Source organism: Centroberyx affinis, unplaced genomic scaffold, assembly GCF_046629955.1.
Source record: "Centroberyx affinis isolate AG114_WGS23_722 - 3 ecotype Tasmania unplaced genomic scaffold, CSIRO-AGI_Caff_v1 ptg002163l_1, whole genome shotgun sequence".
In the NCBI taxonomy this organism is placed as follows: Eukaryota; Metazoa; Chordata; class Actinopteri; order Beryciformes; family Berycidae; genus Centroberyx; species Centroberyx affinis.
The window spans coordinates 219,756-234,701 of record NW_027280478.1 but is presented as its reverse complement, the minus strand read 5'-3'; the positions used below and the strand labels follow the sequence as shown (position 1 = coordinate 234,701).

Below are 14,946 nucleotides of genomic sequence, written 5' to 3'. Positions count from 1 at the left end.
CCTGAATGCTAGGGGGCCCAGCATTGCGCCATGGGATTCATGCCAGTATGAACATCTTTCTCAAAGCCAGAAACCAGAGAACTATGTCCTGAGGCCAGGATGTCATTAACATGTAAAAACTTAAGCTGCTCCACAGACAATGAACAAAGGGCTATTACTATAATGATCTTTATTGTACAGTAGTGTTCAGAACAGTTTGGAACCCAAAAATATCTCCTTATCCCCATGCAGGCGCCCTGGGTGGTCTCACCTTTACCAGATAAATAAGGCTTGGGCCTGTATGGTTATCAAGATGGAACATCTGCTCCATATAGTTATACATAACCATCTTAACACACCATCAAGGTGATTCCTCTACAGAAAGAGAGGTGTATAAAGCTTGCACATCCACCACCATATAGCATCATGGTTTGCCATGACACTGATAGTAAATAAAGTAGTCAATCAGTGCCATCTGTATAGGGGTTGCCACCACAGGCTTTGGCATGTGAGCGGCACTAAAGTAAGCAACAGAATGGATCAGTAATGGAGAACTCTGTATGACAGAATGTTTTGATTACGTTTATTATTATTGTTGCTGTTGTTTGTTGTTGTTTATGTTGTTGTAGGCCAATAAATTTGGAAGTTATTTATTTCTGAATTTATTAACATGCCTTGACATATTAAGTAGCACCCTAATGGTCTGTACACATAGCTGCCTACATGAGGTTTATTGAAGTCATAATACAAAATATAATCACACACCTCATATAACAACTCTGCCACACTGATTTAAGAAGTATAGGTTCTGAGTGGATGTTTTTCACTTTGTTCTGAACATATTTCCCATAAGTGAGAGGCAGATACACAATTATGTTGTCAAACTAACCAAGCTGCTGTGTGAGCCATGAGCTGCATCTGGGATTGTCCTCAGTGAATGAATTGTGTTATTAGGTCAAAGGTATGTGGATTCTCATGAACAGGTGACAAACCTGTTTAACAGGACACGGTGTACCGGGAAATGCAGGGAGGGAATCTGTGCCAGATCTGGATAATAAACCAATGAACATTTAACAAATTGTTGTCATCACTAATTTCAAACCTACTGTTTCTAAACCAACTGTAAAGTGTTCCTATGTTTAAAATGCTATTCTGAGTCTACACATAGACATCCAGTATTCAAGGTGGAGTCTTATTTTGATAATGCCTTGGCAATAGACATGGACTTTGATCCTTCTAGGTCCTGCTGGTTACACTGTAATGAAGATTTCAGAGCAGGTTACATTATTATAGGTGCTTTAAGGGAGTGTGCAGCGCTGGGACTGAAACTTTGAGAGAGAGAGAGAGAGAGAGCGAGGGAGAGAGGGGGGGGGCTCTTGGATCAGGACAGAGAGTGTATGGTGCAACCTCTACTTTCACGTTAGGCTACTTTGAGGAAGTACAGACCGGGATACTTTGAAAGAAGCTATACGGTCTGAAAAAGTGGATTATATCATTTTAATCTAAACACAGTAAGTAGCCCACACTACATCTATATCATTTCTAATGTAATATGGTGTGATTTTAATATTATGTATGTATACTCTCACTCTCATGCTCTAGCGCTGTTTGTTTGTTAAATGCTTGAAGGTGTTTCAAAAAGGGATGGCCAGTTATTGTTTCAAATTCAGGGAACAGTGAACTTGACTAATTAGTTTTACGTGTGAAAACCTTTGGAGCCATCCTGTATTATGAAGACAAATTACATGATTACGATAGCAATGTTCAAATAACGCAGACTTCTAAAGCAATGACTAGAATTAATAGAATACCTATTCATTTGAGTTTCTCTTTCCCCAGGTAATGTGAACAAACAATGGTAAAAAAACAGGTAATATCCACACGTATGCCCTTAACATTCCTGCCAGTGTCAAGTTTCAACAGAATGTCAAGTTAATCTTCATTTCAAAGCTGTGACGCAGAGGGGGAGATTGGACTTGTTGAACATGGTTTTCATGTCACTACTGGTGACAAATATTTGGAGGAATATGTTGTAGAACTCAAATCTTTCCGAGCACCCTGAGGAAAAATGGTTTCACCTGGATGGTCCATTGGATGTATCTTACTGACGCTGGGCATGTCAGCCTGTGGCTTGGAAGTCATTGGATATGACAGTCAACAAGTCATTTGCTCACAGGTAGACACTGACTTTGAAATTGATGCTTGCATGTACACACCAAAGCAGAAATTTCCAGTGCTACGCACAGTTTGTGTTGACTGATTACACATTTAATTTCCTGTTGAAACTGATGTAGCTCACTCTGATGCCATATCTTTTAATTTCCTTTTTCACCCACAGGTAGTAGTGTTTAATTCTCAAATATTTAATCAAAACAGACAAAGGGTTATAGCAATCTGCCAGCTTGTCACAATAGGGGTGTCGTATGTATACAAGCCACAATATGGACCCCAATTAAAGTAAAAGCCGTGTGTCGTTCACTCTCATGCAGTAAAATGTGACGTCATGGATGAAAAATGTGTAGTCCAATTTTCCATTTGTTGCTTTGCCTCTTAATAGGGTCTCTCTGAATGCACCATGAAGGATGAGATGTGTATTCCCCCTCCTTCTGAACCAAAGAATGATGCTGTGGATGTCAGAGACTTGAGGCTACAGGCTAAGTTGTGCTGCAAGGATGAAGCGCCATGTGCACTGTGTCTGGTGATAGACACAGAGCTCTACATCCATCCCAATATAGAAATGGAGGATGAGGGCTATTCTGGGCATGATGAGGATGACAGTGAGAAGACCAGAAATCCAAGAGGTGTAAACTGAATCTACATATACTGTATATTGAGAGCAACATAACTTATTAGGTTTGAAGTGGAGGGTGGGAAGTTTGAAGTGCTCTTCTTCCAGTTACATCCCCCATTACTGTTTCAAACCATTCTAAACCCTGCCTCTGTTGTAATTTCTCTGTTGCAACAGCATCTGTGAAAGTGTGCTACAGAACAAGCAGTCTGCCTGTATGTAAGAGAGTAGAGTTTGCTGTGAATCTTACAGCTCCAACCCAGCAAAACAAGGCACAGGTAGAGTGCATTCAGTAGACTATTTAAATTTATACTGCCAATAGGCTGGATACATTTACACTGCTCATTTTCATGTTTTATCTGCTGTGTATGTGTGTGTGTGTGTGTGTGTGTGTGTGTGTGTGTGTGTGTGTGTGTGTGTGTGTGCGCATGTGTGTGTGTTTGTATGACGTCTATAGCTCTCCTTGGTGATCACTAATCCAGCTGGGGTTTCCTTCAGCAGTACAGTGTCGGTGTCTGTTCAGCGGACTAAACCACCAAACCTTCAACGAAACATTGAAGTGCCTTCCTTAGATGAAGGTACAGTGTATTGCTATGCTAGAATCTCATGATGAAAAAAGCACTTCATTGTATTTGACAATTACAAAATGAAGATCATTAGTAATAATAGTCACAGCAGATTAGTCTTATACATGCAGTATATATGAGACCATATGTCTGGCTACAGTGTTTTACACATCTTGCTGTCTGTCCTCAGTGTGCTCTCCAGACCTACAGGAACGTATAGAAGAGTGTGAAGGTAAGTAATGCTTATATAATCTGTGCTTTTCCTTATGCCATTTTGCATCTGTATTCATGTCAAACAAATGATTACTAGAGGTGATGCAAAATGGTTTTAGATGAACTGATTGTAAATCATGGGGTGTGTCTTGTCCTCTTGTCAGTCCCCACACTCAACCCAGTAATTAACAGGGAGAGGAATCAGATGGAGCTGCAGGTTGTTGGCAAGAATGAGAGGCTCTACCCTAACGTATGCCTCCAGTATGAGACAGATGGAAAATGTGAGGTCAGTGTCGTACACCAATGTCTATTTGTGGTGACAGTTACTGTTTATCATTTGTGCTCCTGCTTACATTACAGCCGTGATGTGTTTCATGTTTATTTATAGAAATGGAACAGGACGACTATTCCATTGTATTTTGTCACCTCCTGCATGTGTCTCCAGGTAATATAGTTTTAACACCATGTGTACTTATGGTTAGCATATAAACTGTGTCATAGCTGCTATGTCCTATAAAGATTTACATGTTTGTGTATGTGTATGTGTGTGTTCAAGGCATGGTGGGATAAAAGTGATCGGGTGATGAGGTCTCGGCGCTCCCTAAGATGCCCCTTCATAAACCATCCTGGTGAGGAACATAAAAGTAAGTTTTCATGAACCTTCCTTTGGTATAGTGAAGTCTCCTCTATGTCTATTCCTAATGGTTTGTTAGCAGTGCAATACCCCACTCAAAAGAAGATTGGGGATGCAGCCTTTTTTTTTAACTACGCTCCTAAACTCTGGAACACCCTGCCTAAGAATATTAGAGGCGGGCTCTGCTAGCATTCTTTATATGAATGCAAAAAACTGATCTTTTCAGCTTAGTTAATTAGCCTTCATTTTAACTGTTTCATTTGATTGTGTTCTTTTATCTTTTTACTTGATTTGATTCTTTTAAGGCAATGTAATGTTCCTTTATATGTTTTATCTTTTTTATCTGTTTTTTATCTGCCTTCTATTGATGTAAAGCACTTTGAGCTGCATGTTGTGTATGAAAGGTGCTATACAAATAAAGGTTATTATTATTATCATTCCAGACGTCTTCCAAAGGACCATTTGGCAGAACGTGTCAGTGTCTGTGGTCCAGGGTCATATGAGCAGGTACGATGATGGAGCGGGAGCAGGAGTGATGCTGTCATGGAACCTGTCTGCCCCCTGCAGGCTGGAGGCTGAAGTGTGGCCCTGCCACAGGACTGCAGGGGTCGGAGAGAACAGCTGCAAGGAGTTAAAGGGCTTTAGACAGCAGCTGTCAAATGGCACCTGGAGACAAAATAGCAAGAGGCACTGGGTAACGAAAAAGGATACTTTAATACTGAGCCTTAATATTACCTGGCCTTGGTAGCCCTCATTCCTATTTGTTTAAATTTTAATAAGGTTTACAATTTTGTCCTTTCCAGGAGAATTCGGGGGAATTTGAAGACATCAACCTTCAGCTTTCACCATGTGTGATGGTAAAGTATTCTACCCTGCCCAACAGAGAGTCATATTTCCTCAGTTATCGAAGCTGAATAACCTGTTTATGTCTGTTGTACAGGTGAAAGTAAAGGGAATGGAAAAAGCGCTGGGTCCATTCTGTTTCAATGACAGTGAGTCTGAGAGAAAGTCATATTTTAGGAGACTGATAATGTTTATGATTAGAGAAACTGATAATGGTTGGTGCATGACTCATTTTAACACACCTGGTTACTGAGCTTTTACTGTAAAAATGTTGGTTTCAGTATTTCAATACTTTCTCTTTCAGCTGGCAGGTGGCGCTGGAGTCTCCTGGTTGGCTCTATGGTGTTGCTGGTTTGCCTGACAGCGCTCATATTCTATCTGCTCCATGACACAGTCAAGAGTACGTTTGTTTTTCTTTATCCTTTTTATACAACAGATATAACCTGATATTGACAGCCAATAAGAATAAGACTAAGAGTAAGATTAAGACTAAGACTAAGACTAAGAAACAAGAATAAGAAACAGAAAAAAATAGAAGACAAGGACAGAACAATTTTTGATTTCTCTGGTCCGTTTGTAACCAACTCATGATAAAATATGCATTGTCCAACTGTGCGCATTTCCTCAGCCGCCCACTTCCCTTAGGCTCCCTTTATATGCCTCACAGACCAAATGCTGTTTACTAGATCTTGGAATTTTTGCAGGATGGGTGTGGAGCTGGCACCATGGTGAATGTGTAAAAAGTGAGTTTTTTTCTACTCTTTTGAAAAGAATTTATGAAGTCATTATTAGTCATTACATAGGGGGAGAATGACCGCTGCAGCAAGCCAACTCTCTCACACTCATCCCCTTGTTCTTTCTCCCTTAACTCTCTCCGAAGTAGGCGGGAGGGGCCATGTGGTGCTGCTGAGCCCCCCAGATGTGGAGAGTGTTGTTTCGGAGTCGGTGTGTAGGCTCGGCTCCCTGCTCCGCGACAAGGGCTTCAGTGTGTCTGTGGACCAGTGGAGCCGGACACAACAGTGCTCTCTGGGGCCCCTGCCATGGCTGCACTCCCAGCTGCTGAAACTGGACAGCCTGGGGGGGCAGGTCATGCTGGTCCTGACCCAGAAAGCCTGGGAGAGAGCAGAGGAGTGGACCCAGCAGCGCAAAGAGGCTCAGGGGAAAGGGGAGGACAGGGGCCTCCCTCAAATTCTGTCCCCTTACTCTGATGTGTTCACGGCCTTGCTGTGCGTCATCCAAGCAGACAAGCAGCTCGGCCGGGCCGGTGAACGCTTTCTCCTGGTGGACTTTGAGTCCCACCCTGCACAACCTCCCAGTGGTGACAGGAGCCTGCCGGAGCCTCTTTGGGGGCTGCGCCTGTTCCACCTGCCCTCCCAGACCCAGGCCCTCCTGTCTGAGCTAACTGTGGGAAGGAGAGGGAGGGGATCTGGCAGAAGGAAGCGGACAGGGGGGGGAAATGGAGGCTCAAATGGATGGGCAGCAGGGACTCAGCAGAGACTGGACCAGCAGAGGACACCACCCCATAAATGTCTTGGTGTGGAGAAAAACTGGGAGATTACACCTTTAAAGCAGCAACCATCAAAAGCATGTCATGCTGAATGTAATTGTTGCTCTGTGCACATAAACAATATCTTCAAAAAAGGGACGAGATAAACATGAGCTACAATTTAGTTGCAACATATTTGTCCTATAATGAATTACAAACTAATAATATCCATGTAAGACTGTCAGCACTTGTCTATAAATAAATTTGCTTATTTTTGTGCATGGTGTGTCTCGGATTGTGATTGGCCATCTTGCAGCGCGGGGCGGTGGATCTGATTGGTGCAGCATAATGTCAGTGTAAGAACACAGGCGATTGCTTGTTGAAATGTTTTCGATGTGCCGGAAGAGCGGTGCTCTGAAACTTCTCTCTGGCATGTGGTAAGGCTAATAACCGCCCCGCCTGCTCGGCACATTAGGAGACAGTCTCCAAGCGCACTAAAGGAGCCTGGAAGTTCAACTACCGCGTCTCAGTTTTACTCACTTCTTTTAAAACCGAAATATGCTATACTGAGGAGTGTGTTTGCCGACGATAACAATTCAGACTTTAGACTCGACACACATAGGCTATCCGAGGTAAAGATATGTCTTGATTTATCTCCAGACGTTGTTTTAATGTTGGGCTGGCGTAGACTATCCTGCTTTCCTATAAAGTTGAATTCTCATAATGAACGCGCACAGAATATTTAGTGACACAGATGTTCCTACTATTTAATATGTGAATGTTGGTAAGCTATCTACTGCTAAAATAAAGGGAACACTAACATCCTTTACTAAAAATAACTAAAGTAAACCTATAATAAATGTCAGAAAGATAGGTTACTAAATATCCAAGCAAAGTTAAGTTTCCATATGAATATTAAAGGAATAACTATAATGACATCATAGGAGATAAAAAAAATAAAATAAAATACCATTAATTACGATAAGGACACCATAAACTCACTATATTGCGTAACCTACCAAAAGGCTTCGGGCAACAGCCTGTATCGGCCGCCAGAACAGCATCAGTGCGCCTTGGCATAAATGATACACGTTTCTGAAACTCGACACCGTTGTTTTCATGATTTGGTGGTGATGGTGGTGATAGAGAAGTCTCTGGTGCACCAGCTCACCGCCACCTCTTCAACTTAGTCACCGTTCCTCATAAAACACCAGCAAGTTGAGCAATCCTCGTCTCTGACGATCCTGCTAAACGTACCCTAACAATCAGCCCTCCCCTCATGATAGCCAAAATAATAGGCAACTGCTTTTTTACACGTGACCTTAAGGATGCTTGGATGTTAACTGCTTGATTATCTTAGGGACCTCACCTAAATATTATGGCTCAGACTTGCAAACATCATATATGAAATGTGGATATGATATTTTGATAGAGGTAAGTCTACACCCTTATCTTTAGGGCCGGATGGGACAGATGGGAGCAAGGATGATTCACTGGAACCTGCTGCCGGCTGCTTGGCTGTGTTCGCTGCTGGCTGTAATGGTTCAAGTCCAGAGCTGCCCAGATACCTGCAGGACGTGTTCAGGGCCAAAAAATGACAAGTGTCTGGACTGTAGAGCTGGATGGATGCTCCATGATAACGCCTGTGTAGGTACTGTATGCAAAGCTTTGTGTATGTGCATGGACATGCGATTGTGTATGTCTTTGAAGATTAAGACTAAATGTAAATTTGTTATGACCTGTTTCAGACGTTGACGAGTGTGGCACCGAGCTGGGCAAGTGTCCTCCTACCAGCTACTGCTTTAATACAGAGGGTTCCTATGAGTGCAGAGGTCAGTGGTCTATAAAAGATACAATATACTGTATATCCCATTAGAGAGACTTGTTTAAGCTTTATTTGTCCAGGGAAAGGTCACTGAGTATGTATGCTCTTTGCAGCAGCATCACCCTGAGCTGCCCATGACTTCTGCTGGTCTTCTACTGGTGACTGGTGACCTTCCAGTCACAAACCTGCTTCCATAACCTCCAGACTTCCGCTGTCCCATATATTTCTCTCTGTCTAATGTGATGCTCATCCTGCGTTTTTTGACATTTGAGAATATTTTCTTCCTCTACTTATGTGAGTGTGGAATACAGTAAATCACTGAAGATATTACATGGTCACTCCTTCCACAGGCTGTGACCCGGCCTGTGTGGGCTGCATGGGTAGTGGACCAGCACGCTGCAGGAAATGTGCCTCTGGCTTCAGACTGACAGGAGCCAAGTGTTTGGGTAACTTCAAACAAGAGGATATTTTTAAGGCAATATGTTGTTCATTCTGTGCTTCATATTCTGCAGTTACCTTGAAGTCTCTGATGTGATTGCGTCATATTTCTTTCTTTCTTTTGCTCAGATATAGATGAATGCAGTGAGAGGGTGCTACCTTGTCCTGGTCTGGATGAGATTTGCACCAATACCGAAGGCTCTTTCCGGTGTGACTGTGCTGAAGGATTTCTCCGCAAGCACAAAGGCTGTGTGAGGAAGCAGCTGCCTAGTGAGTGACGTCTTAGCTCAGCATACACACACAAACATATATGTGCACACGCAGATGTTCGCATACACACACTGCAACTGTTCATGTCTCTGTCTCCCTCAGGTGTTCAGGAGAAAGGTCTGTTTGAGGAGATCCAGGATGAGGAGGTGGAGGTGCTGCAGCAGATGTTCTTTGGGGTGGTGCTCTGTGCTCTGGCCACACTGGCTGCTAAGGGAGATTTGGTCTTCACATCTATATTCATGGGAGCTGTGGCGGCCATGGCAGGGTACTGGCTTTCTGACAGGGGGGACCGTTTACTGGACAACTTCCTGAAGGGACGTTAAAGTTGCAACAAGGACATCACATCTCATCTTATCTCATCATATGGCAGATGGACACATATCAATCACCAAGACCTGAAATCACTGAAATTGTCAAAATAGGAAGAGAGCCATACAAGGCTTACTTCAGGCACCGTGTGCATCACAGACTGGCAAACACTTTTTAGATTATTGTTTGGCATTTTTGCCTTAATAGATAGTTTACAGTGAAAAGAGACAGGAAAGATTGGGCAGAGAGAGGGGGTTTGATAACATGCGACAAAGATCTCAGGCCGGATTTGAACCGGGCATTAAGGTTACATGGAAAGCATCTCCCAACTGAGCCACCAGGACACTCCAGGTTGGTAAACATGAGAGTCATGTGTGCAGTATACTGATACATGTTACATGGTTTCTGGGTATTGAAGTTCAGATTTTTCAATCAGTTACCTCGCTGCCATTTGGAGGTACCGACATATGAAGTTGCCTAGTGCAGCCTTAAAAAAAAAAAGCCATATGTATTTACTGCATGAATGTATGCATGTGTGTGTATGTATGTCTGTATGTATGTGGGAAAGCATGGATTATGTTTGAATTTGCTGCCTACAGTATTAATCGCACTGTATTTATACACTAAACAAAAAGCAATTTATGGGTTTCAGCCTTTCCCTTGAGGAAAATTATTACATGTGCAAAGTAGAACACTTTTTGATGTTGAACCACTTTTTCCCCATGTGTAGACCCATGTGTATTCCTTTATTCATGAGAAAATGAAATAAATGTGACCTATGTTAATACACTCTAGATCCCTCATATTTTGCATTTTTCAGGGGGCTGTTTGTTATGATTAATGCTGCATGATTCTGAATTTAGTTGCCTTAATCTTTTTGATGCTTTTTTCAAAGTGTTTGAAAAAGGCATGAAAAAGATTAAGGCAACTACAAATTCTGATGCCTAACAGCAGCAAATATTCTTATACATGCAAACTGAAAATTGAGTGATGGTGGTAGAATTAGTTACTAGGTTATTAAGTTAGGTAAGTTATTAATTACTAATCTAACTAACTAGTGTGTTCCTACCAAGCTTTTTCATGGCAGTCTAGGGAACATACAGGAACAAGTAATAATGTATAGGTATACATTAAAGCTAACTTAAATACAATAAAGTACAAGTTGAACAGAGGTTAAAAATAGATGAACAGTTAACATTTTCTGAGTATGCAGTTCACACTTTACAAGAGGGCTTTTGGCCATTTGAATAGCACACCATGCTTTTATTATTAGTACTTGAGAATATTGTTGTTAGTTATTGAGATTCAACTGATACATAGAAAATTACAAACAGAGACAGTCAGAAAGAAAGTCACCTTTATTTGATGGATATAAACAAGCTGGCCAACACTCAATAGTAATATTCTGATACAGCACATACAATAGCAAACTTCTGGGGCACTGAAGACAGCCTCCTAGGTTTTAAAAACAGCAAACATAACAGAGTATCCATGCTTCATTCAAAACTTCCACTCATTCTGGCTTTTTTTTTTCTCTAGGGACTTCCTCTGATAAAGTTTTCTTAATAGATTTTTCTCTTATGCATTCATGACACACACCCACACACTTACACACACACACACACACCACACACCCATAAAACAATAAATGCAAACATGCATACCCACACGTACGCTCACACACACACACAAACACACAGCTCTCTCTTTTTTTAATACATTTACACCAGCAACCCCGAAAACATGCTGCACTCTCACAAAACTGCACAGGCTGTCTACTAAGGGGACACAATAAGTGAGACACACACCACTCTCAAACACAACATCACACCGTCACAATGCACGATGCAGATGCAATTAATGTATGAGGACTGATGCTTCATGGGAAATTAGCCCACGTTCACACAAGTAATCATTCAGCATGCTGGACACTCACATTTAACTTGTTCCTAGATCTTTACTGTACAGCTCAAAACATTTACTTATACAAATAGTACAGTCTCAAACTGGCATATTCAATAAGCTGAAACAATAGAAAAAATAAAGCTAACTTAAATACAAAAATGAATAAAAAAGTAAAAACATAATATTGTTCTGTCAAACAAAAATGTTTCTGGCATTGGTCACAGTGATTTGTTTAATCCAAAGGTTTGCAATTTCAGCATCATACAATAAATGAAAAAACAACCTGTATACAACAAAAAAGTGAATATGTATGTTAGGCTTATCATACTCCTGTTTTTTTTCTCCAAAGGCCCTTAAACTTATTGGTGAATCTATAGGCCTTTCACCTCAAGTGTATGTCTTTCCAAAAGGCTGCTTCTTAGACACAGATGCAGACATGTCCTTGACTTCATCTCACATTCAGTGGGATGCCATTCATTCACATCTAGGATCGGTCTTAGTCTAAGCCCAGGAAACCAGCCCCAGCTTCTAAGCCTCTGCGTCTCCTAAACCTTTTGACAAAACGGTTGAGAACTCGCTCTGCATAGAGAACAGGAGATTATCCTTAAACCATCACTTTCAGTTGGCACATTATGTAAAAATCAGCATGCATGGGCACAATTGAAATCTTCCACGTTTTCTACCATGTAAATTATATATGCTATTTCATGGTAGGAGAACCCCCTACTTCAAGTATTCGGTAGATAAGGACCTGAAAATGGAGGATTCATACTCCGCCCCCCTGATGGTAAAGTGAGAGGATTTTTGCTCCTCTGTCTGTCTGCATTGTCTTCCCTTTTTCAAATGACCTTCATGACCTTTCTCTTACATTTGTAAACACAAACACCAAACAATGGCTCTCACAAACTGGCGATTCTTGGTCAGTGACAGGAGCTGTAAGGTTCTTGTAATCGGTGGAAAGCAGACACACAAAAGATGAGGTGGGGATCACCTTGGTTTGGACCCCATGAAAGGTGGGATACTTTTGTACAACAATCAACATTGGCCATAAAAGGGAGACACACAGGCACCATGAGGGATGGAGGATAAGGGGGCAATAACAGTCTAATTCATTTTCCACTATACTGTAACAATGTGTGTTGGTTTCTATTTATTCAACTGTCACAGTCACATTATGTCACCACTTCTGCTTACAACAAGACGACAACAACAACGACAAACACACAAAAGAAAGAGTGGACGATGCATCCCGACAGAGTCACTCAAACCTCCACTTTAACAATGTTAATAGTGATAGTCCTCACTCACAAGTGCAAGTTTCTGTCTGCTATGTGCAGCAGAAATAATCTCATTGCTACTTAAGTGAGCTGCAAAATTATAATGTTTTTTTTTATTTTTTTTTAACCACCACAGGTCATGTGGTCTCAACTGAGTCTCAACAAATGTTTTTACATCAAGAAAGGAATGTAATAATGTAATCTTTTCTATTTTAGTTTGGAGTACGCTTCTCTATATCCCATAGACTGCTCTTAAGCCAGACTGGCAGGATTTTTTCGGACTGTCCTGTATAATCAGACAGGGAATGTTGCTTGCTGCTGAGGGCTTTTCTCACAATGTACAAATCAGAGGAGTCACGTCACTCAACACTCAAAATAAGAGATCTCTCTGACCTCCAGCCAGTTAGAAAAATAAGGAAGAAAAAAACAAAACATATATTATCTCATCAGTTTGAAACAATTTTTTGACCACATATAGACACACTCTATAGATCTCTCTCTATAAGTATAATATATGCATATCTATAATATCATATGTGTACAGTTTTAACGAGGCACAGGCCACCTTGTTGAAAAGGAGAAAACAAGTCACTATGTTTGGTGGGATCACACAGACTACTGCTGAAAGAGGAGAAGATTGAGAATTACAAGGGAGATATTGGGAGGGAGAGGGGAGCAGGAACAGTATATGGAGCCTACACAGAATTGTCAGAGACTTGGGTGTCAATAAGTATTAATAGACTTGTAGGGAAAACATCTATTGAACACCGCTTCCACTTCATAGTCTATGATGGTATTTATAGTAGCATTATTTGTAGAGGAAAATCACCCCTCAGTGGGGCTCAAAGTGATCATTGCTCACAAAGCCCCGTTGTCAAATCATATGTACAAAGCAGTCTTCTTCAGTTGTTTAGCCCATTTTGGGATCAAGTCCCTATTCTGTAAATTGACTAAAAGATGGTCTTGACCAGGTCTTCTGACACCATTTAGTTTGAGCACCAGCATAAGCACCATTAGAAAAATTCCTGCAACAGGGACGAGGTGCATAGGTGCATAGTCTCAGTAACTCAAAATAATCTGATTGATGAATATTTTCTGACCACTCTCTTGGCCATTCTGATCGGATGGTTAATTACACTTTGATACCTTTGAATCAGGATGGGAAATAAACTGCATTCACTCTAACTTGACATCTGCATAGATTGATTTTCTGACTACTTCTGATTATCAAATGAGGTAACATGAAGAGAGATATGGATGGCAGCCACAGCCTTAAGGCCAACACAAGCCCAAGAACTGGAGGGCACTGCCCATGCAGCCAAGGAAACCCCCAGCACTGCAGGCAAGGCTAAAGGCGTACTATTAGTCAGCTGACAGCTCTTCCTTTTACCAGCAAAAAATGACAACATAACACCTAGAGCACTCAGAACTTAAGTCAGATGGTGTGTGTGGAACATGTTACACCTAGGTAGCAGAAAAAAAAGGACAATGAAGGAACACTGCATCACTTTTAGAGATGCTGTAAAGGAGCTTCTCTAGACAGAGGTGGCGGGTGGGATAGCTATAAACTTATATACAAAAGTAATATAAAAGCAGTTACTGTGTGCCACAAAGGGTAAAAATGGCTCGACAACAATAATAAACAGAAGAGACTGCGTAAATGGACACTCAGGGGTGCGATGGCCAGGCAGAGGGGTCAGATGTAGCCAGATGGGTCAGCAGGGCACTGAGGATCAGGTAACCATGACAAAGTCAGGCGGGGGAGCCAACCAGAGTCAGAGGAGTCAGTCAGGCAGGTGAAACAGACAGCAAGACAACCATGATCTTGAACCAATCAAAAGTAGGATGGATGAACAAATAAACTAGGCTAACAGGGTGGAGACAGTCATTGGATCTCTGCCGGGAGGATCAAGGGGCCGTTGTTGGCCTGAAGAGGCGGAGACAGGAGGGTTCAGCAGGTGACGGACAGGTGAGCTGACCAGTGAGACCTGTGAGGCAGAGAGATGCAGGGCTGTGGTCTTGATCTAATGTCTGTCCAACCAACAGCGGGCACATCTGTCTCTCTATCAGCATCAACATCATTCTGTCTCTTTACATCCGATCCAGTCCTGTGTGTGTGATTCTCCAGGGAGGATGTGGAGGTCCTCTGCCCCTGTTCACACAGAGAGCAGCAAATAAAGAGGATCATAGGTTACAGTTTGGAAATGTATTTTCACAAGCTTATGAAATCCCTTGTATTTTGGAATTTGTATGCTATGCAACAGTATGTGCGTCATTATATGAAATGTGTGAAATTACCTCCTCAGCTGTCAGTCTCCCCGCATGGCCTGCCCACCTGAGTCCCTGCTCCTCTTCCCCAGTAAAAATAAAGGCCCCATTGTTGAGTGTTGATTGAGTGGAGGTAATAAATGTT

At 41.8% G+C, this 14,946-nt stretch overlaps 2 protein-coding genes across 3 annotated transcripts; both read left to right on the top strand.

Moving 5' to 3' along the window:
- The first annotated feature begins 1,367 nt into the window (after positions 1–1,367).
- On the top strand, positions 1,368–6,782 carry il17rc (interleukin 17 receptor C). Of its 2 annotated transcripts, none has more exons than XM_071532122.1 (15): positions 1,368–1,490; positions 1,819–2,155; positions 2,537–2,780; positions 2,945–3,045; positions 3,225–3,345; positions 3,524–3,565; positions 3,711–3,832; positions 3,935–3,991; positions 4,103–4,190; positions 4,624–4,874; positions 4,984–5,037; positions 5,121–5,172; positions 5,328–5,423; positions 5,728–5,766; positions 5,907–6,782. In XM_071532122.1, exons 2-15 carry the CDS (start codon positions 2,048–2,050, stop codon positions 6,674–6,676), a joined length of 2,145 nt encoding a protein of 714 aa, XP_071388223.1. In that variant the 5' UTR covers positions 1,368–1,490; positions 1,819–2,047; the 3' UTR covers positions 6,677–6,782. The 2 variants fall into 2 exon arrangements, with proteins under 2 accessions (XP_071388223.1, XP_071388222.1); XM_071532121.1 differs by having other exon boundaries at positions 5,904–6,782.
- Positions 6,783–7,019: 237 nt separating this feature from the next.
- Positions 7,020–10,101, top strand: LOC139654898 (protein disulfide isomerase CRELD1). Its single transcript, XM_071532129.1, has 6 exons — positions 7,020–7,141; positions 7,968–8,160; positions 8,258–8,341; positions 8,685–8,780; positions 8,902–9,042; positions 9,145–10,101. Exons 2-6 carry the CDS (start codon positions 7,974–7,976, stop codon positions 9,363–9,365), a joined length of 729 nt encoding a protein of 242 aa, XP_071388230.1. The 5' UTR covers positions 7,020–7,141; positions 7,968–7,973; the 3' UTR covers positions 9,366–10,101.
- Positions 10,102–14,946: the final 4,845 nt, after the last annotated feature.